This window comes from Pan troglodytes, chromosome X (genome assembly GCF_028858775.2).
Source record: "Pan troglodytes isolate AG18354 chromosome X, NHGRI_mPanTro3-v2.0_pri, whole genome shotgun sequence".
NCBI lineage: Eukaryota > Metazoa > Chordata > Mammalia > Primates > Hominidae > Pan > Pan troglodytes.
Window position 1 is genome coordinate 66,317,881 of NC_072421.2, and position 26,270 is coordinate 66,344,150.

Here is a 26,270-nt window from a genome sequence, read left to right on the forward strand (position 1 = left end):
CTCTGTGTGGTTTAGATTGTATCAGTATTGCTTGTTTTGCCTTCTGCCTCAGGTTCCAATATGGGTCAGCACAGCACTATTGCTAATCCTGTCTTTATTTAAATTTTGATACGTTACTCATCATGAAGTTTTTGTTTTAATTTTGATTTTTAAAAATTATGAAATTAAAATATTTGTCTTGATTACTGAGTGTTTTGGTACTCCTCCACCCCCACTTAAGTTTTGTGCCTGAGGTGATTGCCTCACCTGTATCTCCCTAGCTTTGGTCCTGTCGGATAATTTGTATTGATCTATATGATCTTCAAGCTCACTGATTCTTTCCTCTGTTATCTCCATCCTGCTATTGAGCTCATTCAGTAACTTCTAAATTTTGATTATTTTATTTTTCAGTTTTAATAATTTCCACTTGGATTTTCTTGATAGCTTCTATTTCCTTGCTGAAATTTTGATCTTTCAGTTTGTTTCTAGGTATTAGCACTTGCTTATTAAAATGGAATTTTATATGAGCTGCTTTAAATTCTTTGTCAGATGTTTCCAATATCTGTATCTTCTCAGTGTTGACATCTGTTGATTCTTTTCCCTTGTAAGTTGAGATTTTCCTGGTTCTTCATATAACAAATAATTTTGAAATATATTCTGAATATTGTCAATATTATCTCATGAGACCCTGGGTCCTGTTTAAACCCTAAGGAGAATGTTGATAGTTTTGGTTTTAGCCAGCCATTGACTAGTTAAGTTCTGACCCACCTTCTATGGGTTGCAGTTTCAGTGTCCATTCAGTTTGCAAAGCCTTTGCAATGCTATTCAGATCTGCCCAACTGTGTAGTGGTGTTCTATTCTTTCCTTCCTTCTCAAAATCTGTATATGTGATTTTGGATCAGATCCATGCATATGCAGCTTGAAGTGTAAACCCAGCAGTTCATAAGTAGCTTTAAAGATCACTTTTCTGAATTCCTCCCTCTTCATAATCTTCCTGATACTTTCTGCTTTTCTGGAGCTCTCCTTTTTGATCCTCCAGCCAGAAAGCTGAGACTTTAGGAACTCTACATTGTCATGTACTTCCTGCAACTGTGCCCATATTTGGGCCAAGTGGCAGAGGACAGAGAGAGGAAAAAATGCAAAGAGGGTTCATCTCACCTGATTGGGACCACCACAGCTCTGATGGAGAGGAATATCTCCCTCTCGGTGTTTTGCATTCTATGGGCTACAGTTGCCACCACTGCCACTAGGGATTGGGGCACAAGGAAATGAAGAAAAGGAAACAAAGGACAAAAAAGAAAAATGGAGGATTTTTGCACTGTCTCTGAACATTAAGAGACCCCTTTTCAGCTCCTTGCACCAGAACTACAGGGCTTCTCCTGAAATTCTGTCTCCACTAATGCCCACTTCTGGGTTTTTGGCCATGTTGAATTCAGACTGGGGGATACTGAATGGAAGAAAATAGTAAACTCACTGCCAGTGGTTGTCCTACTCGAACTCCAGTCTTCTTTCCTAACCCTCCTGCTACTGTTTACTTTTCAGAATCCTCCATTTGGCCAGGTTTTACAGCTGTGTTCAGTGGGAGAGACACTGTAAAATGAGCTTACCCAGAATAGGAATTCCTAATTGTTATTGTTATTATTATTATTATTATTTTTAAAAAGATTGCTACTTAAAATGATTAATATTATTTCAGAAATAAACACAATGATGGTTATCCCAGTGTCATGAGCACAGACTAAAAATTCTTAAATTACTGGCAGTACTATCTGGACAACTCCTGAAGACCCCAACTTACTTAGACTCATGCTTACTTTGCCTTGGGAATCTTTGTGACTGTTCTACTCGAAGATGATGTTAGAAGTGAAGAGAGTGGATGAGTGACAAATGCAAGGTTTTCATAGGCCTGAGCACTCGAAGAAAGCCTTATGGTGTACTTGGAAATAGTTTTGTGGCTTTTTTTCCTCTTCTTAAGCCAAGATATCCCCAATTCAAATGAAATATGTATTGTATAGAAGCTCACTATGTCAACTAGATAAAAGAGGCGGAGCAGCTCTGTATAAGGCGAAGTCGAGCACCTTCCAATGCCTCATTAAGCCCTTGGACTATATGGAGCTCATTAAAAATCCCTGGCATGGAGCCAGGTTTTGGAAACATACGTGACTATTTGTGCCACTTTGAGTAAGTCACTTCACCTCTCTGCGCTTCCTCATCTGTAAAATGTATCTAATTATACTTATCCCACATATCTACTGTGAAGATCAAATGTGCTTTCATGAGTTAAACATCTGGAAAATAACAGGTGCTTACTAAATGATAGTCTTTGCTCTTTTAAAGCCATACATTCTCAAGATACATTGATAACACTACTGCTAGTCAGGCTGAGCATAGATATGTCTTTACTCAAACTTCTCTTGGATCTTCAAGACAGAAACTTTCATCTTGTGTTGTTTAAAGCATTCTAGTCTTAGACAAACCTGAGTTGGAATCCAGACTTTTCTGCCAGTAGCTCTGTGACCATGTAGTTCCTTCTTCCTTGTTCTGAGCCACAGATTTCATACTGTAAAGTGGATATGATAAAAGTATTTACTTCAAAGGATTTTGTGAGTTTTAACTAAGCTAACGCACTTAAAGCACTTAACATGGTGACTGACATATGCTAAAAATTGGCATAAAGATGTGGTATTTTCTGGGTGAGATGACAGATAATGTTATGCAACATGATTCTCAGAAGATCCAGGGTTGTCTGACTCCTGTGTACTCGCCTCTCTTCTGGCCATGTCTAGCAATACCTGGGTTGAAAGCTCTGCTAATCCATGAGAACTATTGTGCATATCAGTCAGGCCACTTAATTTCTCTGAGCCTTCCTTTTGTCCTGCTCAGGTTAGAAAACTCTGCTTGCCTGTCCTAGCCATGACGTACTGGGAGAAAAGGAGGTGCGTGTGATGATGTAAAAATATGTCCACAGGCTGGGCGTAGTGGCTCACGCCTGTAATCCCAGCACTTTGGAAAGCCAAGGCGGGTGGATCATGAGGTCAGGAGTTCGAGACCAGACTGACCAACATGGTGAAACCCCGTCTCTATTAAAAACACAAAAATTAGCTGTATGTGGTGGCATGCACCTCTAATCCCAGCTACTCAGGAGGTTGAGGCAGGAGAATCACTTGAATCCGGGAGGCCGAGGATGCAGTGAGCCAAGATCACGCCACTGCATTCCAGCCTGGGTGACAGAGCGAGACTCTGTCTCAAAATAAATAAATAAATAAATAAAATAACTATATCCACAAACTCTTTGACATTCCTCCCTTCCAAAGGCAGGACCTAAATCCTACTCCCATGAGGATTTGCTCCTAATGAATAGCACGAAGCAGTGTGCAATTTCAGAGATTTCAGAGACTAGGTCAGAAAAGGCAGTGTGGCTTCTTCTGAGCTTTCTCTTATGGATCAGCAACTCTGGAGGAAGTTAGTTGCCATGTCATGTGGACGCCTAAAGAGAGCCCTGTGTGGTGAGGAACTGAGGCCTCCAGCCAACAGCCATGTGACTGAGCCATCCTAGAAGAAGATCCTCTATCATCATTCAAGCCTTCAGATGACAGTAGACTTGCTTATATCTGTTTTTTTTTTTTTTTTTGAGACAGCGTCTTGCTCTGTCACCCAGGCTGGAGTGCAGTGGTACGATCTCAGGTTACTGCAGACTCCACCTCCCAGGTTCAAGAGATCCTCCCACCTCATCCTCCTGAGTAGCCGGGACCACAGGTGTGCACTACCACTCCGACTAATTTTTGTATTTTTAGTAGAGATGGAGTTTCACCATGTTGGCCAGGCTCATCTTGAACTCCTGGCCTCAAGTGATCCACCCATCTTGACCTCCCAAAGTGCTGGGATTACAGGTGTGAGCCACCACACCGGGCCTAGACTTGCTTATATCAATGCAACCATATGACAGATCCTGTATTAGTCCATTGTCACACAGCTATAAAGAACTTCCCAAGACTGGGTAATTTATAAAGAAAAGAGGTTTAATTGACTCACAGTTCCTACATGGCTGGGGAGGCCTCAGGAAACTTTCAATCATGGCAGAAGGGGAAGCAGGAACGTCTTACATGGCAGCAGGCAAGAGAGAGCATGTGAAGGAGGAACTGTCAAACCATTAGATCTTGTGAGAACTCACTCACTGTCATGAGAACAGCAAGGCAGAAACCACCCTCACAATCAAATTGCCTTCCACCAGTTCCCTCCCTTGACATGTGAGGATTATGGGGATTACAATTTGAGATGAGATTTGGGTGGGGACACAGAGCCAAACTGTATCATTCTGCCCTGGCCCCTCCCAAATATCACATTCTTTTTACATTTCAAAACCAATCATAGCTTTCCAACAGTTTCCCCAAAGTCTTAACTCATTCCAAAGTTAACCCAAAAGTCCAAGTCCAATGTCTCATCTGAGACAAGGCAAGTTCCTTCTGCCTAGGAGCCTGTAAAATAAAAAGCAAGTTAGTTACTTCCAAGATACAATGGGGTTACAGGCATTGGATAAATGATCCCATTCCAAATAGGAGAAATGAGCCAAAACAAAGGGGCTACAGGCCCTGTGCAAGTCCGAAATCCAGAAGAGCAGTCATTAATCTTTTGTTGTTGTTGTTGTTGGAAGACAGAGTCTTGCTCTGTTGCCCAGTATGGAGTGCAGTGGCATGATCTCAGCTCACTGCAACCTGTGCCTCCCAGGTTCAAATGATTCTCCAGCCTCAGCCTTCCAAGTAGCTGGGATTATAGGTGCACACCACCAAGCCTGGCTAATTATTGTATTTTTTGTAGAGACAAGGTTTCACCATATTGGCCAGGCTGGTCTCGAACTCCTGACCTCAAGTGATCTGCCCGCCTCAGTCTCCCAAAGTTCTGGAATTACAGGCATGAGCCACCATGCCTGGCCAGCAGTCATTAAATCTTAAAGCTCCAAAATTAATCTCATTTGACTCCATGTCACATCCAGGGCATGCTGATGCAAGATGTGGGCTCCCATAGCCTTGGGCAGCTCCTTCATGGGCTGGCGTTGAGTACCTGTGGCTTTTCCAGGTGCATCATGCAAGCTGTTGGTGGATCTACCATTCTGGGGTCTGGAGGACGGTGGCCCTCTTCTCACAGCTCCACTAGGCAGTGCCCCAGTGGGGACGGTGTGTGCGGGCTCCAACCCCACATTTCCCTTCTGCATTGAGCTAGCAGAGGTTCCCCAGGCTGCAGACTTCTGTGTGGACATCCAGGCATTTCCACACATCCTCTGAAATCAAGGTGGTTGTTGCCAAACCTCAATTCTTGACTTCTGTGTATCCACAGGCTCAACACCACATGGAAGCCACCAAGAGTTGGGGCTTACACCCTCTGAGGCAATGGCCCAACTTGTACCTTGGCCTCTTTTAGCCATGACTAGAGCTGGAGTGGCTAAGATGCAGGGCACCAAGTCCTGAGGCTCCACACAGCAGTGGGTCTCTGGGCCCGGCCCATAAAACCATTTTTCCCTCCTAGGCTTCTGGGCCTGTGATGGGAGGGGCTGCCATGAAGGTCTCTGACATGCCCCTGAAGACATTTTTCCCAGTGTCTTGGCCATTAACATTCAGATTCTCGTTATTTATGCACATTTCTGCAGCCAGCTTGAATTATCCTCAGAAAATGGGTTTTCTTTTTCTTTTCTTTTTTTTATTATACTTTAAATTCTAGGGTACATGTGCACAACATGCAGGTTTGATACATAGGTATACATGTGCTATGTTGGTTTGCTGGACCCATCAACTCATCATTTACATTAGGTATTTCTCCTAATGCTATCCCTCCCCCAGCCCCCCTACCCTGCGACAGGCCCTGGCGTGTGATGTTCCCCACCCTGTGTCCAAGTGATCTCATTGTTCAATTCCAACCTATGAGTGAGAACATGTGGTGTTTGGTTTTCTGTCCTTGTGATAGTTTGCTGAGAATGATGGTTTCTAGCTTCATCCATGTCTCACGGATGAAGTCATCCTTTTTTATGGCTGCATAGTATTCCATGGTGTATATGTGCCACATTTTCTTAATCCAGTCTATCACTGATGGACACTTGGGTTGGTTCCAAGTCTTTGCTATTGTGAATAGTGCCACAATACACATATGCGTGCATGTGTCTTTATAGTAGTATGATTTATAATCCTTTGGGTATATACCCAGTAATGGGATTGCTGGGTCAAATGGTAATTCTAGTTCTAGATCCTTGAGGAATCACCACATTGTCTTCCACAATGGTTGAACTAATTTACACCCCCACCAACAGTGTAAAAGCATTCCTATTTATCCACATCCTCTCCAGCATCTGCTGTTTCCTGACTTTTTAATTATTGCCATTCTAACTGGCATGAGATGGTATCTCATTGTGGTTTTGATTTGCATTTCTCTGATGACCAGTGATGATGAGCATTTTTTCATGTGTCTGTTAACTGCATAAATGTCTTCTTTTGAGAAGTGTCTATTCATATCCTTTGCCCACTTTTTGATGGGGTTGTTTGTTTTTTTCTTGTAAATTTGTTTGAATTATTTGTAGATTCTGTGTATTAGCCCTTTGTCAGGTGGGTAGATTGCAAAAATTTTCTCCCATTCCGTAGGTTGCCTGTTCACTCTGATGGTAGTTTCTTTTGCCATGCAAAACTCTTTAGTTTAATTAGATCCCATTTGTCAATTTTGGCTTTTGTTGCCATTGCCTTTGGTGTTTTAGTCTTGAAGTCCTTGCCCATGCCTATGTCCTGAATGGTATTGCCTAGATTTTCTTCTAGGGTTTTTATGGTTTTAGGTCTAACATTTAAGTCTTTAATCCATCTTGAATTAATTTTTGTATAAGGTGTAAGGAAGGGTTCCAGTTTCAGCTTTCTACATATGGCTAGCCAGTTTTCCCAGCACCATTTATTAAATAGGGAATCCTTTCCCCATTTCTTGTTTTTCTCAGGTTTGTCAAAGATCAGATGGTTGTAGATGTGTGGTGTTATTTCTGAGGCCTCTGTTCTGTTCCATTGGTCTATATATCTGTGTTGGTACCAGTACCATGCTGTTTTGATTACTGTAGACTTGTAGTATAGTTTGAAGTCAGGTAACGTGATGCCTCCAGCTTTGTTCTTTTTGCTTAGGATTGCCTTGGCAATGAGGGCTCTTTTTTGGTTCCACACGAACTTTAAAGTTGTTTTTTTCCAATTCTGTGAAAAAAGTCATTGGTAGCTAGATGGGGATTGCATTGAATCTCTAAATTACTTTGGGCAGTACGGACATTTTCATGATATTCATTTTTCCTATCCATGAGCATGGAATATTATTCCATTTGTTTGTGTCCTCTTTTATTTCATTGAGCAGTGGTTTGTAGTTCTCCTTGAAGAGGTCCTTCACATCCCTTGTATTTGAATTCCTAGGTATTTTATTCTCTTTGTAGCAATTGTGAATGGGAGTTCACTCACGATTTGGCTCTCCATTTGTCTGTTAATGGTGTATAGGAATGCTTGTGATTTTTGCACATTGATTTTGTATCGTGAGATTGCTGAAGTTGCTTATCAACTTAAGGAGATTATGAGCTGAGATGATGGGGTTTTCTAAATATACAATCATGTCATCTGCAAACAGGGACAATTTGACTTCCTCATTTCCTAATTGAATACCCTTTATTTCTTTCTCTTTCCTGATCGCCCTGGCCAGAACTTCCAACACTATGTTGAATAGGAGTGGTGAGAGAGGACATCCTTGCCGTGTGCCAGTTTTCAAAGGGAATGCTTTCAGCTTTTGCCCATTCAGTATGATATTGGCTGTGGGTGTGTCATAAATAGCTCTTATTATTTTGAGACACATTCAATCAATACCTAGTTTATTGAGAGTTTTTAGCATGAAGGGTTGTTGAATTTTGTTGAAGGCCTTTTCTGCATCTATTGAGATAATCATGTCGGTTTTGTCATTGATTCTGTTTATGTGATGGATTACGTTTATTGATTTGCATATGTTGAACCAGCCTTGCATCCCAGGGGTGAAGTTGACTTGATCATGGTGGGTAAGCTTTTTGATGTGCTGCTGGATTTGATTTGTCAGTATTTTATTGAGGATTTTTGCATCAATGTTCATCAGGGATATTGGTCTAAAATTCTCTTTTTTTGTTGTGTCTCTGCCAGGCTTTGGAATCAGAATGATGTTGGCCTCATAAAATGAGTTAGGGAGGATTCCCTCTTTTTCTATTGATTGGAATAGTTTCAGAAGGAATATTACCAACTCCTCTTTGTACCTCTGGTAGAATTCAGCTGTGAATCCATCTGGTCCTGGACTTTTTTTGGTTGGTAAGCTATTAATTATTGCCTCAGTTTCAGAGCCTGTTATTGGTCTATTCAGAGATTCAACTTCTTTCTGGTTTAGTCTTAAGAGGGTGTATATGTCGAGGAATTTATCCATCTCTTCTAGATTTTCTAGTTTGTTTGCGTAGAGGTGTTTGTAGTATTCTCTGATGGTAGTTTGTATTTCTGTGGGATCGGTGGTGATATCCCCTTTATTATTTTTTATTGCATCTATTTGATACTTCTCTCTTTTCTTCTTTATTAGTCTTGCCAGCAGTCTATCAATTTTGTTGATCTTTTCAAAAAACCGGCTCCTGGATTCATTGATTTTTTGAAGAGTTTTTTGTGTCTCTATCTCTTTCAGTTCTGCTCTGATCTTAGTTATTTCTTGCCTTCTGCTAGCTTTTGAATGTGTTTGCTCTTGCTTCTCTAGTTCTTTTAATTGTGATGTTATGGTGTCAATTTTAGATCTTTCCTGCTTTCTCTTGTGGGCATTTAGTGCTATAAATTTCCCTCTACACACTGCATTAAATGTGTCCCAAAGATTCTGCTACGTTGCATCTTTGTTCTCATTGGTTTCAAAGAACATCTTTATTTCTGCCTTCATTTTGTTATTTACCCAGTAGTCATTCAGGAGCAAGTTGTTCAGTTTCCATGTAGTTGTGCAGTTTTGCGTGAGTTTTTTAATCCTGAGTTCTAATTTGATTGCACTGTGGTCTGAGAGATAGTTTGTTGTGATTTCTGTTCTTTTACATTTGCTGAGGAGTGGTTTACTTCCAATTATGTGGTCAATTTTAGAATAAGTGCAATGTGGTGCTGAGAAGAATGTATATTCTGTTGATTTGGGGTGGAGAATTCTGTAGATGTCTATTAGGTCTACTTGTTGCAGAGCTGAGTTCGAGTCCTGGATATCTTTTAACGTTCTGTCTCGTTGATCCGTCTAATATTGACAGTGGGGTGTTAAAGTCTCGCATTATTATTGTGTGGGAGTCTAAGTCTCTTTGTACGTCTCTAAGGAGTTGCTTTGTGAATCTGGGTACTCCTGTATTGTGTGCATATATATTTAGGATAGTCAGCTCTTCTTGTTGAATTGATTTATGTAATGGCCTTCTTTGTCCCTTTTGATCTTTGTTGGTTTAAAGTCTGTTCTATCAGACACTAGGATTGCAACCCCTGCTTTTTTTTTTTTTTTTTTGCTTTCCATTTGCTTGGTAGATCTTCCTCCTTGCCTTTTTTTGGAGCCTATGTGTGTCTTATGTGTGTCTTTGCACGTGAGATGGGTCTCCTGAATACAGCACACTGACGGATCTTGATTCTTTATCCAATTTGCCAGTCTGTGTCTTTTAATTGAGGCATTTAGCCCATTTACATTTAGGGTTAATATTGTTATGTGTGAATTTGATCCTGTCATTATAATGTTCGCTGGTTATTTTGCCCATTAATTGATGCAGTTTCTTCATAGCATCAATAGTCTTTACAATTTGGCATGTTTTTGCAGTGGCTGGTACCGGTTGTTTCTTTCCATGTTTAGTGCTTCCTTTGGGAGCTTTTGTAAGGCAGGCCTGGTGGTGACAAAATCTCTCAGCATTTGCTTGTCTGTAAAGGATTTTATTTCTCCTTTAGTTATGAAGCTTAGTTTGGCTGGATATGAAATTCTGGGTTGAAAATTCTTTTCTTTAAAAAGTTGAATATTGGCCCCCACTCTCTTCTGGCTTGTAGGGTTTCTGCCAAGAGATCAGCTGTTAGTCTGATGGGCTTCCCTTTGGGGGTAACCCGACCTTTCTCTCTAGCTGCCCTTAACACTTTTTCCTTCATTTCAACCTTGGTGAATCGGACAATTATGTGTCTTTGGGTTGCTCTTCTCAAAGAGTATATTTGTGTTGTTCTCTGTGTTTCCTGAATTTGAATGTTGGCCTGCCTTACTAGGTTGCGAAAGTTCTCCTGGATAATATCCTGAAGAGTGTTTTCCAACTTGGTTACATTCTCCCCATCACTTTCAGGTACACCAATAAAATGCAAATTTGGTCTTTTCACATAGTCCTGTATTTCTTGGAGGCTTTGTTTGTTTCTTTGTACTCTTTTTTCTCTAACCTTGTCTTCTCACTTTATTTCATTAATTTGTTGTTCAATCACTGATAACCTTTCTTCCACTTGATTGAATTGGCTACTGAAGCTTGTGCATTCATCACGAAGTTCTCATGCCATGGTTTTCAGCTCCATCAGGTCATTTAAGGTCTTATGTACACTGTTTACTCTAGTTAGCCATTCGTCTAATCTTTTTTCAAGGTTTTTTTAGCTTTCTTGCGATGGGTTTGAACATCCTCTTTTAGCTCAGGGGTCTGGTGAATCATGCCCTACAAATCATAAATTCTCATCTGATGGGTTTTATTTAACCCTGTATATCATGACTTACTTTCCTATATGACTCTGGCATAACATTACATGACAAAGAAGAAAGTCAAAATATTCTACTTCGCCATATTTTGAAATGGTCCTTTGTGGGGGAAAATGTGCATTTGTAAAGAATCTATGAACATAGCTAGATCTTTTTCTTCCAGCCCCTCCCAATCCTGAAGAGATTAAGTAAGAGTCTATTGCCTTTTAAAGGTCCGAATAGGAAATCTTTGTCATCTACTGTCTCTAAGGGCAGCCACTATAAGACTACAAAAGAACCTTGGTCTCCACAATCTTTTATGTTAGCCTAAACATTTCCTTTCTATTGATCCAGGTATTTAGACAAACTCAACCAATTGTCAATCTGAAAACGTTTAAATTTACCTAGAGCCTGGAAACCCCGTGCTTTGAGTTGTTCCACCTTTCTGAACCAAACCAATGTATTTCTTTCTTTTCTTTTCTTTTCTTTTTTTTTTTTTTTTTTTTTGGAGGCAGAGTCTCACTCTGTCACCCAGGCTGGAGTCCAGTGGTGCGATCTTGGCTCACTGCAACCTCTGCCTCCCGGGTTCAAGTGATTATCCTGCCTCAGTCTCCTGAGTAGCTGGGATTACAGGCACTCACCATCTCACCTGGCTAATTTTTGTATTTCTACTAGAGATGGGGTTTCACCATGTTGGCCGGGTTGGTCTTGAACTCCTGTCCTCAGGTGATCCACCTGCCTCGGCCTCCCAAAGTGCTAGGATTACAGGCATGAGCCACTGCGTCTGGCCCAAACCAATGTATTTCTTAAATGTATTTGATTGATGTCTCATGCCTCCCTAAAATGTATGAAACCAAGCTGCACCCCAACCACCCTAAGCACATGTTCTTAGGACCTCCTGAAAGCTGTATCACAAGCCATTGTCTCTCGTATTTGGCTCAGAATAAATCTCTTCAAATATTTTAGAGTTTGACTCTTTTTATTGACACACTACAATAGCATCCAAACTTTTTTGATGACTAAAATACTTTGAACACTCACTCTTGATATCTATTTTTATTCCATTACACATGTTCACATATATGAAACATAAACAAAAATATAATTTTTAAAACATACAGTATAAAATTAAATATAAACAGTTATATTTTCTTCCCCATATAGTTTTTTTATTTTCAGTAGGTTTTTGGGGAACAGGTGATGTTTGGTTACAGCAATACGTTTTTTGGTGGTGATTTCTGAAATTTTGGTGCACCCATCACTCAAGCAGAGTACAATGTACCCAATGTGTAGTCTTTTATGCCTCATCCCCCTCACCCTTTCCCCCTGAGTCCCCAAAGTCCATTGTATCATTCTAATGCCTTTGTGTCATCACAGCTTAGCTCCTCCTATGAGTGAGAACATGTGATGTTTGGTTTTCCATTCCTGAGTTAGTTCACTTTGAATATTGGTCTCCAATTTCATCCTGATTGCTGCAAATGCCATTATTTTGTTCCTTTTTATGGCTGAGTAGTATTCTAGCACTCCATGGTATGAGTATATATATACATATATATACATATACTATATATATATATATATATATATATATATATATATATATCACATTTTCTTTATCCACTTGTTGATTGATGGGCATTCGGGCTGGTTCTATATTTCTGCAATTGTGAATGGTGATGCTATAATCATGCACGTGCAGGTATCTTTTTCGTATAATGACTTCTTTTCCTCTGGGTAGATACCCAGTAGTGGGATTGCTGGATCAAATCGTAGATCTACTTTTAGTTCTTTAAGAATCTCCACACTGTTTTTTATAGTGTTTGTACTAGTTTACATTCCCACCAGCAGTGTAAAAGTGTAAAAGTGTTCCCTTTTCACCACATCCATGCCAACATCTATTTTTTTTTATTTTTTTATTATGGCCTTTCTTGCAGGAGTGAGGTGGTATTGCATTGTGGTTTTGATTTGCATTTCCCTGATAATCAGTGATGTTGAACATTTTTTCATGTTTGTTGGCCATTTGTATATCTTCTTTTGAGAATTGCCAATTCATATCCTTAGCCCACTTTTTGATGGAATTGTTTGTTTTGTTCTTACTGGTTTGTTTGACTTCCTTGTAGATTCTGGATATTAGTCCTTTGTTGTATGTATAGATTGTGAAGATTTTTCTCCCACTCTGTGGGTTGTCTGTTTATTCTGCTAATTATTTCTTTTGCTGTGCAGAAGCTTTTTTATTTTAATTAAGTCCCATCTATTTATCTTTGTGTTTGTTGCCTTTGCTTTTGAGTTCTTGGTCATGAAGTCTTTGTCTAAGCCAATGTCTGGAAGGGTTTTTCCAATGTTATTGTATTAGTCTGTTCTCACACTGCTAATAAAGACTTACCTGAGACTGGGTAATTTCTAAAGGAAAGAGGTTTAATGGACTCACATTTCCACATAGCTGGGAAGGCTTCACAATCATGGTGGAAGGCAAAGGAGAAGCCAAGGCATGTCTTACATGGCAGCAGGCAAGAGAGAATGAGAAACAAGCAAAAGGGGTTTCTCCTTATAAAACCATCAGATCTCATGAGACTTATTCACTACCACGAGAACAGTACGGGAGAAACCACCCTCATCATTCAATTATCTCCCACTGGGTCCCTCCCACAACACATGGGAATTATGGGAGCTACAATTCAAGATGAGATATGGGTGGCAACACAGCCAAACCATATCATTCTGCCCCTAGGCCCAGCCCACAAAACCATATTTTCCTCCTAGGCCTCCAGGCCTGTGATGGGAGGGGCTGCTGTGAAGACCTCTGACGTGCTCTGGAGACATTTTCCCATTATCTTGGTTATTAACATTTGGCTCCTTGTTACTTATGCAAATTTCTGCAGTCAGCTTGAATTTCTCCTCAGAAAATGGGATTTTCTTTTCTATCACATTGTCAGGCTGCAAATTTTCCAAACTTTATGCTCTGCTTCCCTTATAAAACTGATTGTCTATAACAGCACTCAAGTCACCTCTTGAATGGTTTGCTGCTTAAAAATTTCTTCTTCTGCCAGATACCCTAAATCATCTCTCTAAAGTTCAAAGTTCCACAAATGTCTAGGGCAGGGGCAAAATGCCACCAGTCTCTTTGCTAAAACATAGCAAGAGTCATCTTTACTCCAGTTCCCAACAAGTTCCTTATCTCCATCTGAGACCAACTCAGCCTGGATTTCATTGTCCATATCATTATCAGCATTTGGTCAAAGCCATTCAACAAGTCCCTAGGAAGTTCCAAACTTTCCCACATTTCCCTGTCTTCTTCTGAGCCCTCTGAGCTGTTCCAACCTCTGCCTGTTACCCAGTTCAAAAGTCTTTTCCACATTTTTGGGTGTCTTTACAGCAGCATCGTACTCTACCAGTACCAGTTTACTGTATTAGTCCATTTTCATGCCACTGACAAAGACATACCCCAGACTGGGTAATTTATATAGCAAAAGTAGTTTAATGAACTCACAGTTCCAGGTAGCTGGGGTGGCCTCACAATCATGGTGAAAGGTGAAAGACACATCTTACGTGGCAGCAGGCAAGAGAGAATGATAGCCAAGCAAAAGGGGTTTCCCCGTATGAAACCATCAGATCTTGTGAGACTTATTCACCACCAGGAGAACAGTATGGGGTAAACTGCCCTGATGATTCAATTATCTCCAACCAGGTCTGGGATGGTTAATACTGAGTGTCAACTTGATTGGATTGAAGGGTTCCAAGTACTAATCCTGGGTGTGTCTGTGAGGGTGTTGCCAAAGGAGATTAACATTTGAGTCAGTGGGCTGGGGAAGGCAGACCCACCCTTAATCTGGTGGGCACCATCTAATCAGCCTCCAGCCAATATGAAGCAGGCAGAAAAACGTGAAAAGGTGAGACTGGTCTAGCCTCCCAGCCTACATCTTTCTCCTGTGTGCTGGATGCTTCCTGTCCTCAAACATTGGACTCCAAATTCTTCAGTTTTGGGACTCGGACTGGCTCTCCTTGCTCCTCAGCTTGCAGATAGCCTATCGTGGGACCTTGTCATCATGTGAGTTAATACTTAATAAACTCCTATATGTACATGTGTGTGTATATATATATATACACATATATACACAATTATTTCCCTCTAGAGAACCCTGATACAAGGTCCCTCCCACAACACGTGGCAATCATGGGAGCTACAATTCAAGATGAGATATGAATGGGGGACACAGCCAAACCATATCAGTTATCTTCTAGAATTTTTATGGTTTCAGGTCTTAGATTCAAGTTTGATCTTTGATCAAACTTCAGTTGATCCATCTTTAGTTGGTTTTTGATCCATCTTCAGTTGGTTTTTGTATAGGGTGACAGATGAGGATTCAGAGACTGGGTAATTTATAAAGAAAAGAGGTTTAATTGACTCACAGTTCCACATGGCTTGGGAGGTCTCAGGTAACTTACAATCGTGGCAGAAGAGGAAGCAGGCATGTCTTACATGGTGGCAAGGGAGAGAGAGCATGGGAAGCAGGAACTGTCAAACACTTATAAAACCATCAGATCTCATGAGAACTCACTATCATGAGAACAGTGTGGGGGAAACTGCCACCATGATCCAGTCACCTCCCACCAGGTCCCTTCCTTGACACATGGGGATTACAATTCGAGATGAGATTTGGGTGGGGACACAAACCATATCAGACCCTGAGCCTACATTTTCAAATAAGCCACTCTGAAATTCCTGACAGACAGAAACTATGAGATAATGCATGTTTGTTGTTTTAAGCCACTGAGTTTTGGAGTAACTTTTTATGCAGTAACAGATAACTAATACAGATTTTGCTACCTGGAAGCGGGGTGCTATCAAGATATCGAGACCATCCTAGCCAACATGGTGAAACCCCATCTCTACTAAAAATACAAAAATTAGCTGGGCATTGTGACGCACGCCTGTAGTCCCAGCTACTCGGGAGGCTGAGGCAGGAGAATCGCTTGAACCTGGGAGGCACAGGTTGCAGTGAGACAAGATTGAGCCACTGCACTCCAGCCTGGTGACAGAGTGAGACTCCGTCTCAAAAGCAAAAAAAAAAAAAAAAAAAAAAAAAAAAGCATCTAAAAATTTGGGAGTGGCTTGGGAATTAGGCAGTTTTGCAAAACCTGGAAGGACTTTGAAGACAGTATCCACAAAAGGCTAAAATTTCTTGAATAGACTGTTTGGAGAAGTCTGAGTTTTGAGGAGGCTACCAGTGGGGGGTTAAATAGAAGTAAGGAATATGTTACAGGAAAGTGAAGGAAGAGGGATCTTTGCTAAGTAGTGGCAGAAAGTTTAGCTACACTGTCACCTGAAATTATTTGGAAAGTAGAAAATGTACCAAATGAACTGGATGACCTAGCTAAAGTAACTTCTAGCAAAAGCATTGAAGGTGCTGCCTGGTTGCTTCTTGTTGCTTATAGCAAAATGTGAAAGGACAGAGACATGCTTGAGGAAGAAATGTTAAACAAAAAGGAGTGCTGGTTTTGGAGATTCCTAGATCCTCCAAGGGTAAACAATGCCAAAATTAAGAAATAGCCTTGGAACAAAGGTAAAATCCAGGGTACTCTCTGGAAAACATGGTCTAAAAATAAAACTGGAAGTATGACTGTAAAATCTTTTGTTAAAGCCTCAGAAAGATCCAAGGTCATGCTTCAAAGAGCTGTTCAGTCAAGCAACAGAACTTTGAAGAAGCTTAAGGGCACTGTCCCTCAGTAGTCACAGCAGATGTCCAATGTTAGGAAGGGCTTATCTCAAAGATATTTTTGGACAAAGCTTTGGTGTAATGGTGTAATGGGGTAAACCTTAATAAGAATCAGAGAACACTCACAAAGTTTTAAAGAGAATTATATTTATGGGAACATTTCCAGCCTGAACTGAAAGGGGCAGAGACAATACAAAATGACGAGACCTTTGGATCTCCAAAATTCTACTGGCAGGAAGAAAGCTGAAAAAATCATGCACCTGGAAACAGAGTGTTTTTTGTGGAAAGGAAAGATGACTCAGAGGATAGAACCAAGAGCCCAGGGGGGAGAGCCAAGAGGTGCAGAGAATTATTCCCAGACCGAGTCCTAATCAAGGAACTTGCAACATGTCCTTAGGTATATTTCAGAATTGTTTATGGAACAGCGACTCCTTTGTGCCTGTTTTCCCCTTTCCTTGTACAGTAATGTCTGTAGAGGTTATTCTACTCATTCCCACCATTGCATGTTGGGTGTATCCGTGGCCGATATCTTGTCTCTTTGGTTCACAGGTCCTCAGGTTGAGAGGAACTGTACTCCAGAAGCTATACTTAAAGAACTACATCTGAGGAGCCTTATGTGCACCTGGACCTGGACCTGGACCTGATCTCAGTGATGAGAATCTAGACTTCAAACTGATAGTGTAATGGGATGAGACTTTTAGGGGCCTTAGGAGGAGTGAGTGTACTTTGCATATGGGAGGAATATCAATAGTTGGTGGAAAGAGGGAGAACTGCAGTAGCTGTGAAATTTGTCCACAAATTTTTTGCTACTCCTTCCTTTCAAAGGAAGACCCTATTTCCCTTCCCCTTGAGGGTGAGCTGCTTTTACTGTCTTGTTTCTAATGAATAGGATAAAGAAATTCATCAGTGACTCGCTTCTAACGAATAGAATAAAGCAAAAGTGATTGTGACATTTCAGAGACTAGATCATAAAAAAGACAGTGCGGCTTCCTCTGTGCTCCCTCTCTAGTGGAGCACTCACTCTGGGGTAAGTTAGTTGTCATGTCCTGATGGCATTCAAGTAACCTATGGAGAGGCCCACAATTTGAGGGACTGAGGTCTTCTGCCAGCAGCCACATGACTGAGCCATCAGCGAAGCGGATCCTCCAGCTCCATGCAAGCCATCAGGTGACTGCAGACAGTGGCAGATTTGATAGATGAGACTTCTTTCTAGGCAGGCTGGCCACCCTTTTCTTGAAAGATTCTGTGTGGTTTCTGGCAGCTCTCTGTGTGTGAGCAGGGAGGGGATGGCCAAACTTCCGCTGTCCTGGGCAGAGCACACCAACATATCTACTCTATCTTTTCCAGGGGAAGGGTGGATTAACTAGCACACGTCTTGTTTTAGAATGATAGCACCAAGCAAGCAAATTCTAGGAGGAGTTTTCAAGCTCCTCTACTCTCAATATGGAAGGCTGACTAAACTGGTGACTTTGAGTGTGTGTGGGAGCCACCTAGTATATCTCATGACTCAGAACTTACATGAGTCACTTCTAAGGCTAATAATGAGCTTGCAAGGTTAGAAGGGCTGTGTCTCCCTAAAGTCTGCTTTTAGACACACATGCACCAGCCTTGTGCCTGTTCTAGGATAGGTTGTGTGCTTTGTCTTGGGTACCCTGCTATCACTGTTGAGAAATTTCTCAGTCCACTGGGAGAAGAAAATTGTTCATTTCCATGCTCACACTTCCTCTGCTCTCTCTGTCCTGATTGGCTAACCATGGTACTGGGGTGAGAAAGCTGAGACTAGTGGTGTTGCTAGAGCGAGGTTGTCTTGACTTAGAAGAGCTGATTGTGAAATTTTCAGAAATTTTGCTTGCTGATTATTAGTCACAGCCATTATTAAAAATTAATGTACATGGCATGAAGCATATATGGCAAGATGTTAGTGAATCTAACTGGTGTGTATATGGGTGTTCAATGTGCTATTTTTTCCTATTTTCTGTATGTTTAAAAGTATATATTTATTTTTTAAAATTAAAAAGGCAACACAAACAAAAAAATTAATGTACATGAACTTCCTATTAAATGCATTACATTAAAACATAGATAGCAAATACTCAAAACTAATCAATCACTTCCTAGTTATTTTACTACACTCTTATCTACACTTTTTTTTTTTTTTTTTGAGACGAAGTCTTGTTCTGTTGCCCAGGCTGGAGTGCAGTGGTGCGATCTCGGCTCACTGCAACCTCTGCCTCCTGGGTTCAAACAATTCTCCTGCCTCAGCCTCCCGAGTAGCTGGGATTACCGGCACGCACCACCACACCTGGCTAATTTGCCTGGCAATGTTGGCCATGCTGGCCATGTTGGCAAGGTTGGTCTTGAACTCCTGACCTCAGGTGACCCACCCACCTTGGCCTCCTGAAGTGCTGGGATTATAGGTCTTATCCACACTCTTGAAGTTATTTTGTCCATTCTGTATGTATGGTGGAAATACTGAATATACATATAATGGTATGCTCCTGTACCTCTGCTCAACTCTGCATTCAGTGATACAACATTGATAGCTTGAAATCAGCCATTGTGGGAGTATTTGCAGCATGGAAATCAGCAAATGCTACAGGTCTGACTTTTTTTTCTCAGAAGAGCTGGTTGTTAAGCATTTACCAGTACATCACTGGCTGGCACCCAACTGTTGATACAGACAAGGGTGGACTTCATGGCATCTCACAACTTTTTAAACTGAACCTTGTTTCAAGAGACTCAGCTAGGTGATCTTCAAACTACAACAAGTCTAAATGGATGAGATTAACATTCTCCTGCTGGAAGGACTCTGTGAAACCCTGCCTGCTCTTGCAGGTCAGGATAGGGACCATACAGAGCCATGGGTGCTGCCAATCATTCATGCATTCATGACTTAGAAGAATCCTGTCATGTACTTCTCCTAGGGCAATTTGGAGGTCAGGTCAGTGGCTGTCCAGTCTGCCTCACCAGGCAAATAGGCATTCTAGAAAGAATTGTCTGAGAGGGATGGAGAGCAGCTGCTCCATACAGTAACCACAATGACACCATTAATCTCACCCTAGGGTCTTGAGCCTTTGCAAATAATGCTACCTTGGCAAAGAATGGCAGAATCTTAAGTTTCAGGGGGTATCTCAATCTGAACTTGTGTGTGGGGCCATCTAGCACTCAAATTTTCCTGCTAGCACTCCCATTATTTATGAAAAAGTAGACAAGTGGGACTTTGATTCAGTGGCAGGATGGGATCACTACCCACTCCTGCTCAATTGCATCCGGTTGTACAATTCTAGCAGATCCAGGAACTCACAGAATCTGAACTCAGTAGGCTATTTAGCTTTGTATGCAAGAGGACTAGTGAAAGACAGCATTTCAAGCTGGACTGGGACAGTACATATATTTGGGGCTGTCCTGTTGCAGAGGGCACTAGATGATGACCAAAGGCTCAGGCTTCCCTTCCATGGTGTAGAGTTGTTGCTGCAAAGAGGCTTCCCAGCCAGGAACTACCACTTCCAAGCTCCATCGCACCTCTAGGCAAGATCATTTGACCAGCTATTGCCAATACAACAAGTAAACATGACGTGTATCATTTTAGGGCCAAAGTGATTGAGTAACAGGTGTGTGATTCTTCCCACTTTCATGTGCTTCTGAAACACTAGGGTGACCTTAAAGCCACAAGATGGCAGAGCCATAAGATGGAAATAGCTGGATCCTTTAGTCACTTGGAGGAGAGTCACAGTCTCTCTAACAGATATGAGAGAAACTTCTATTGTGCTAAACAACCAAGATGTGGTTGTTTGTTATATCAACTAGTGTTACTTTGATTAATACATGCTCTCTGGCCTGTGTAGTACTCCAAGTAAATTCTAGGGCCTTTTTATTATTATCCTTCTCAACCTCCTGAACCAAGGAGTGGTTGTCTATCTCATTCTCTAAGATATTCTGTTTCATTTAGAATGAGCCCTTGATCTGAGTAATCCTGGTACCAACCAAAGACTAAGGGAAATCAGATACCGCCCCTCCCTCCTTAGGAAATTATTCATTTGGTGATATTTTGAATCATATGCCTCATTTCAGGCTGCCAGGGAGCACACCTGTGCCAGCACAGCCTTAAGAGGGTCCCCAGCAAAGGCACAATGAACCCAGGTGCCTCGGCCTTACTCCCACCCTGGAAGACAGCCTGACAATCAACCTGCTTGTTGAGGCTTTTGGTGGGGCAGCATCAGGCCCAGTGTTCTAAGGGGGAAAAAAATGCAGAACCAAAGATAGGCCAGGGAAATCTCTTGGGGACAGCAACCCGAGACTTTGTAATATACTGTTATCCTTCCCTTCTCAGGGCCACAAGCCACATTTGCTGTCGGGTAGATATCCTGACTAATGTAGTCCACTTTCTACACTGCCATTTCAGTTCTATTACCTGCTGCCCCACTGTCTGATGCTTGCAGGAGCTTCTCCAGTTCATTGACTTGCACCGCTATGTTCTGTTGAATCAAAAACCCACCCATTTTGTGCCTTTCCCAGAGTCTTCAACTACCATTTGACCCATCTACTGCTTACCTCCATCACATAAACGGTTACAGCAGCTAGTGTTATTTTGATTGATACATGTTCACACATGAACTGTGTTGAACCAGGCCCTCAAATAGTAGCCCTGACATTCTGCCTGCTGTGCCAGCAAGACTCTTGAGCCCTCTGACCTCGTTGATAGCCAAGTTTGATGTCTTACACAGTTCTACCGGGAACCCCTAGCCATTTCAATAATGAAAGACACTGTTTCTCTACTTTCCTGTACCACACAGTACTTGCAGGTCAGTGTCTTTGAGAACTACAGGCTGCCTGATACCTTGCAGGATGCACCTCTACCAACATATAGTCATTGCTGAGATGGGGAGGGCAGAGGGCTGCTGTCGGCATGGAACCTGATGTGGTTTTCCTCCTGCTCCATGTTCTACTCACCTTCCCTAAAGCAACCCTGATGCATATGAGAGGACCTGTTCCTGGCCTCATTCCAGATATCTGAAACCATTAGCCACCCTCACTGCTGCCTGAGTGCCGCCACAGGAGGATGTAAGGGTTTCTCCAGCTCCTGGTAGGCAGTTGGCTCCCTGCTCTCATATCATCACCCACTTCACCACTAATAACCACCAACAGACCAGTCCAAAGAAGGAAGCTGAAATAAGAATTGCTCATTCATTTAGTCAGCAAATATGTGACAGACACTGTGCTAGGCTCTAGGGATATACAAGTGAACAAAACCAAGTCCTTCTCTCATGTAGCTGATGGTCTGGTGATGGAATACATCCAATAAACACATCACTAAATAAATTACATTCAATGGGCACAAGTGAGGGCATTTTGCTAAGTGAAATAAGCCAGTCATGAAAAGACAAATACCATGTGATGCTACTTATAAGAGGTATCTATAATAGTCAAACTCATAGAAGCAGAAAATAGAATGCTGCTTGCCAGGGTTTGGGGTAAGGGGGTAATATGGGAGTTGCTGTTCAATGGGTATGAAGTTTCAGTTATGAAAGATGAATAAGTTTTAGAGATCTGCCGTACAACCTAGTACCAATGGTTAACAGTATGGTATTGTGCACTTCAAAATTTGTTTAGGGTAGATCTCATGGTAGGCATTCTTAATACATACAAACACATAACACACACACACACACACACACACACACACACACACACAAAACCAAAGGGACACAAGGAAACTTTGGGATGTGTTGGATATGTCTATTACCTTGCTTGTAGTGATGGTATTGTGGGTGTTTGCATATGTGCAAACTCATCAAATTGTATGCAGGAAATATTAGGTTGGTGCAATTCTTTTATTTTTTTTAAATTATACTTTAAGTTTTAGGGTACATGTGCACAATGTGCAGGTTTGTTACATATGTATACATGTGCCATGTTGGTGTGCGCACCCAGTAACCCGTCATTTAACATTAGGTATATCTCCAAATACTATCCCTCCACCCTCCCCCCACCCCACAACAGGCCCCGGTGTGTGATGTTCCCCTTCCTGTGTCCATGTGTTCTCATTGTTCAATTCCCATCTATGAATGAGAACATGCGGCGTTTGGTTTTTTTGTCCTTGAGATAGTTTGCTGAGAATGATGGTTTCCAGCTTCATCCATGTCCCTACAAAGGACATGAACTCATCATTTTTTATGGCTGCATAGTATTCCATGGTGTATATGTGCCACATTTCCTTAATCCAGTCTATCATTGTTGGACATTTGGGTTGGTTCCAAATTTTTGCTATTGTGAATAGTGCTGCAATAAACATATCTGTGCATGTGTCTTTATAGCAGCATGATTTATAATCCTTCGGGTGTATACCCAGTAATGGGATGGCTGGGTCAAATGGTATTTCTAGTTCTAGATCCCTGAGGAATCGCCACACTGACTTCCACAATGGTTGAACTAGTTTACAGTCCCACCAACAGTGTAAAAGTGTTCCTATTTCTCCACATCCTCTCCAGCACCTGTTGTTTCCTGACTTTTTAAGGATCACCATTCTAACTGGTGTGAGATGGTATCTCACTGTGGTTTTGATTTGCATTTCTCTGATGGCCAGTGATGATGAGCATTTTTTCATGTGTCTGTTGGCTGCATAATTGTCTTCTTTTGAGAAGTGTCTGTTCATATCCTTCACCCACTTTTTGATGGGGTTGTTTTTTTCTTGTAAACTTGTTTGAGTTCATTGTAGATTCTGGATATTAGCCCTTTGTCAGATGAGTAGGTTGTGAAAATTTTCTCCCATTCTGTAGGTTGCCTGTTCACTCTGATGGTGGTTTCTTTTGCTGTGCAGAAGCTCTTTAGTTTAATTAGATCCCATTTGTCAATTTTGGCTTTTGTTGCCATTGCTTTTGGTGTTTTAGACATGAAGTCCTTGCCCATGCCTATGTCCTGAATGGTATTGCCTAGGTTTTCTTCTAGGGTTTTTATGGTTTTAGGTCTAACATTTAAGTCTTTAATCCATCCTGAATTAATTTTTTATAAGGTGTAAGGAAGGGATCCAGTTTCAACTTTCCACATATGGCTAGCCAGTTTTGCCAGCACCATTTATTAAATAGGGAATCGTTTCCCCATTTCTTGTTTTTGTCAGGTTTGTCAAAGATCAGGTGGTTGTAGATATGCGGCATTATTTCTGAGGGCTCTGTTCTGTTCCATTGGTCTATATCTCTGTTTTGGTACCAGTACCATGCTGTTTTGGTTACTGTAGCCTTGTAGTATAGTTTGAAGTCAGGTAGCGTGATGCCTCCAGCTTTGTTCTTTTGCTTAGGATTGACTTGGCAATGCAGGCTCTTTTTTGGTTCCATATGAACTTTAAAGTAGTTTTTTCCAATCCTGTGAAAAAAGTCATTGGTAGCTTGATGGGGATGGCATTGAATCTATAAATTACCTTGGGCAGTATGGCCATTTTCACGATATTGATTCTTCCTACCCATGAGCATGGAATGTTCTTCCATTTCTTTGTATCCTCTTTGATTTCCTTGAGCAGCAGTTTGTAGTTCTCCTTGAAGAGGTCCTTCACATCCCTTGTAAGTTGGATTCCTAGGTATTTTATTCTCTTTGAAGCAATTGTGAATGGGAGTTCCCTCATGATTTGGCTCTCTGTTTGTCTGTTATTGGTGTATAAGAATGCTTGTGATTTTTGTACATTGATTTTGTATCCTGAGACTTTGCTGAAGTTGCTTATCAGCTTAAGGAGATTTTGGGCTGAGACGATGGGGTTTTCTAGATATACAATAATGTCATCTGCAAACAGGGACAATTTGACTTCCTCTTTTCCTAATTGAATACCATTTATTTCCTTCTCCTGCCTGATTGCCCTGGCCAGAACTTCCAACACTATGTTGAATAGGAGTGGTGAGAGAGGGCATCCCTGTCTTGTGCCAGTTTTCAAAGGGAATGCTTCCAGTTTTTGCCCCTTCAGTATGATATTGGCTGTGGGTTTGTCATAGATAGCTCTTATTATTTTGAGATAGTTCCCATCAATACCTAATTTATTGAGAGTTTTTAGCATGAAGCGTAGTTGAATTTTGTCAAAGGCCTTTTCTGCATCTATTGAGATAATCATACGGTTTTTGTCGTTGATTCTGTTTATATGCTGGATTATGTTTATTGATTTGCATATGTTGAACCAGCCTTGCATCCCAGGGATGAAGCCCACTTGATCATGGTGGATAAGCTTTTTGATGTGCTGCTGGATTTGGTTTGCCAGTATTTTATTGAGGATTTTTGCATCAATGTTCATCAGGGATATTGGTCTAAAATTCTCTTTTTTTGTTGTGTCTCTGCCTGGCTTTGGTATCAGGATGATGCTGGCCTCATCAAATGAGTTAGGGAGGATTCCCTCTTTTCCTATTGATTGGAATAGTTTCAGAAGGAATGGTACCAGTTCCTCCTTGTACCTCTGGTGGAATTCGGCTGTGAATCCATCTGGTCCTGGACTTTTTTTGGTTGGTAAGTTATTAATTATTGCCTCAATTTCAGAGCCTGCTATTGGTCTATTCAGAGATTCAACTTCTTCCTGGTTTAGTCTTGGGAGGGTGTATGTGTCGAGGAATTTACCCATGTCTTCTAGATTTTCTAGTTTATTTGCGTAGAGATGTTTATAGTGTTCTCTGATGGTAGTTTGTATTTCTGTGGGATCGGTGGTGACATCCCCTTTGTCATTTTTTATTGCGTCTATTTGATTCTTCTCCCTTTTCTTCTTTATTAGTCTTGCTAGTGGTCTATTAATTTCGCTGATCTTTTCAAAAAACCAGCTCCTGGATTCATTGATTTTTTGAAGGGTTTTTTGTGTCTCTATTTCCTTCAGTTCTGCTCTGATCTCAGTTATTTCTTGCCATCTGCTAGCTTTTGAATGTGTTTGCTCTTGCTTCTCTAGTTCTTTTAATTGTGATGTTATGGTGTCAATTTTAGATCTTTCCTGCTTTCTCTTGTGGGCATTTAGTGCTATAAATTTCCCTCTACACACTGCTTTGAATGTGTCCCAGAGATTCTGGTATGTTGTGTCTTTGTTCTCGTTGGTTTCGAAGAACATCTTTATTTCTGCCTTCATTTCGTTATTTACCCAGTAGTCATTCAGGAGCAGGTTGTTCACTTTCCATGTAGTTGAGCGGTTTTGAGTGAGTTTCTTAATCCTGAGTTCTAATTTGATTGCACTGTGGTCTGAGAGACAGTTTGTTATAATTTCTGTTCTTTTACATTTGCTGAGGGGTGCTTTACTTCCAGGTTGGTGCACAATTCTTTGTATATTGATTATGCTTTAATAAAGCTGTTTTAAAACTAAAGCAGAGTAAGGGGATGGAGAATGACTAGAAGAGGGGTTGCTGTTTTAGAAAGAGTGGGCACGGAAGTCTTCTCTGAGATGCTGACATTTGAATAAAGTCCTGAATGCAGTGAGATAGCAAACCATGGGGCAAGAATGTTTCAAGAGAGGGGACAGCAAGTGCTAAATGTCCTGAGATATGAATGAGCATGGTGTGTTTGAGAAACAGGATGAAGGCAGAGTTACCAGAGCCACCTTCTATTTAAATGACTCAGAACTAGTTACCCCTCATGCCTTACACTCCCACTTATCTGTTGCCACAAGAAGGAAGTTCAAGCCTCCCATTATTACCTGGACCATTCATTATCTTCGCTTAGCTTAGTACATCTCCTAATCGACCCTTCCTTCTCCCTGCTTGTATCAATAACCTCACTTTTGTTTCTTAGGCCTAAGAGAAGCAATCAGAAGAGAAGTAGCTCATCTTCCCACAATCAGATCTGTCACTTTACCAGCATATCCTCATCCCCTCTGCTGTTCCTCTTGATACAAAGGATAAACTGACTATGCCCCAGCACTTACACCCTCCTGCCAATTCAAGGACC

At 41.2% G+C, this 26,270-nt stretch overlaps 1 protein-coding gene across 1 annotated transcript in view; it reads left to right on the forward strand.

Annotated features, from left to right (window-relative positions):
- Positions 1-18,418, forward strand: part of YIPF6 (Yip1 domain family member 6) — a 73,602-nt gene extending 55,184 nt beyond the window's left edge. The window contains exon 7 of the mRNA XM_016943656.4: positions 16,932-18,418. Within this exon, the coding sequence (XP_016799145.1) occupies positions 16,932-17,026 (95 nt within the window). The 3' untranslated portion in view covers positions 17,027-18,418. The remainder of the gene's footprint in view (positions 1-16,931) is intronic.
- The last annotated feature ends 7,852 nt before the right edge of the window (positions 18,419-26,270 follow it).